At 49.3% G+C, this 1,494-nt stretch overlaps 1 protein-coding gene across 1 annotated transcript in view; it reads right to left on the reverse strand.

The window, feature by feature from the left end:
- The window catches only part of LOC113214402 (cell adhesion molecule Dscam2-like), a 41,377-nt gene extending 40,263 nt beyond the window's left edge, over positions 1 to 1,114 (reverse strand). Inside the window, exon 1 of the mRNA XM_052270029.1 lies at positions 970 to 1,114. Within this exon, the coding sequence (XP_052125989.1) occupies positions 970 to 1,105 (136 nt within the window). The 5' untranslated portion in view covers positions 1,106 to 1,114. The remainder of the gene's footprint in view (positions 1 to 969) is intronic.
- Positions 1,115 to 1,494: the final 380 nt, after the last annotated feature.

The following is a 1,494-nucleotide window of genomic DNA, read 5'->3' on the forward strand; positions in this document are numbered from 1 at the left end:
CCGAGCCCCCATCCCCTACCTCCCCCGCCGACAACCCATAACTTCTTGGAGGCGAGCGCCGCGATGCTCTCCCTCTCTCTCCCTCACCACCCTCCGTCGCCCAGCAGCAGCAGCGGTTACGGCTGCAAGATTACAGCTACCCCCCCTCACCCTCCTCCAGTCTGCAGGAACCGAAAACGCGCCAGATAGCAACAATAACGACAAGCTGTATTTCCCTGCCGGTGCATTCAGCGTCCGCAGCGGCGGCAGTGCGGAGCGCAAACGGCCGCGGCCCGCTGCTCCGCTCCGCTCCCCGAACTGCAACATCTCGGCCACGACGGCGATGCGTCGCCATCGGGTTGCAGTTCGAGGGGGAAATAATCGCTCGGAATGGAAACGCAAACCGCACGCGCTGCGCGCTGCGGGGGAATCGCTGACGCCGGCGAATATGCAAAGCATTTTCTCTTTTTTCCCCCTCTGCAAATATTCATTCTCTTCCATTCGCTGTGACGGATTTTCGTTTAATCTGATGATAGGATTGAATTGTTTCAGCAGCTTGAAAAGTTGATATTGCAAATATGAAAAGTAAACCACGCGATATCCACACTCTTAAACCGTTACTAAGAAAATTCTTGTATTACAAAAAATTATGAGGAATTCCGCGCAACTGTAATACAAAGCCAAATTTTCTTTGGGATGCAAAGATAATTCTTTGTAATGCACAGAGAAATCCTTGTAATACAGAGAATTCATTTTTGTAGAACAAGGAAATTTCCTGTAATACAAGTAATTTCCTGTATATTACAGTTGCACAGAATTCTTTGCATTATACGAAAAAAATCTTTGTAAAAGTTTTAGTGAGCACCGATATGGAGAGCTGTTGTTTAAGCTTCAGTTTTTTTTGTTCACATTTTAAACGACGGAAAGCACAGTGATTTCCCAAAGATGAGGAAATGTAGACGTACTATAAGAAGGGTCTGCTCATCTTACCTGTCATGGTGATCCTGGCGGGGCGCGCGCTCACCCTCGTCTCGCCGGTGAGCCGGTGCGCCACGCGGCACTGGTACGTCACGTACGTGTCCTCCGGGAGGGCGTTGAGCACCACCAGCTCGCCGGTCGGCAGCATGTGCAGCTTGCCGTCTGCGAAACCAATCAGTCGCATGACAATCAATTATTAATCAGTCAATCAATCAATCAATCACTGGAAGCGGAGCGGAGTGGGGCAGGAGAGCGCTGACTGAGGGCAGTGAGTGACAGAATAAGGACCACCCCTCCCCCCCCTTTCCCAAAATCACCTCTAACGCGGGCGGCTTATCCTTACCAGACAGTATCAAGTACAAAATCTGAGGAAACGCTGGAAGCATTGTAACAACATATATCGACAACATCGACAAATACTGTTGTTAATTTTTAGAGGGAGCTAGTTATGAACGGTTATCAGCGGTGACGTACGTAAAACACAAAAGATTAAGGGTTTCAGTCTTGCCACATTGTCCTACTGGGTCTTCCCCACTT

The sequence above is a fragment of the Frankliniella occidentalis genome, unplaced genomic scaffold (assembly GCF_000697945.3).
Source record: "Frankliniella occidentalis isolate FOCC.00 unplaced genomic scaffold, Focc_3.1 Scaffold5, whole genome shotgun sequence".
In the NCBI taxonomy this organism is placed as follows: Eukaryota; Metazoa; Arthropoda; class Insecta; order Thysanoptera; family Thripidae; genus Frankliniella; species Frankliniella occidentalis.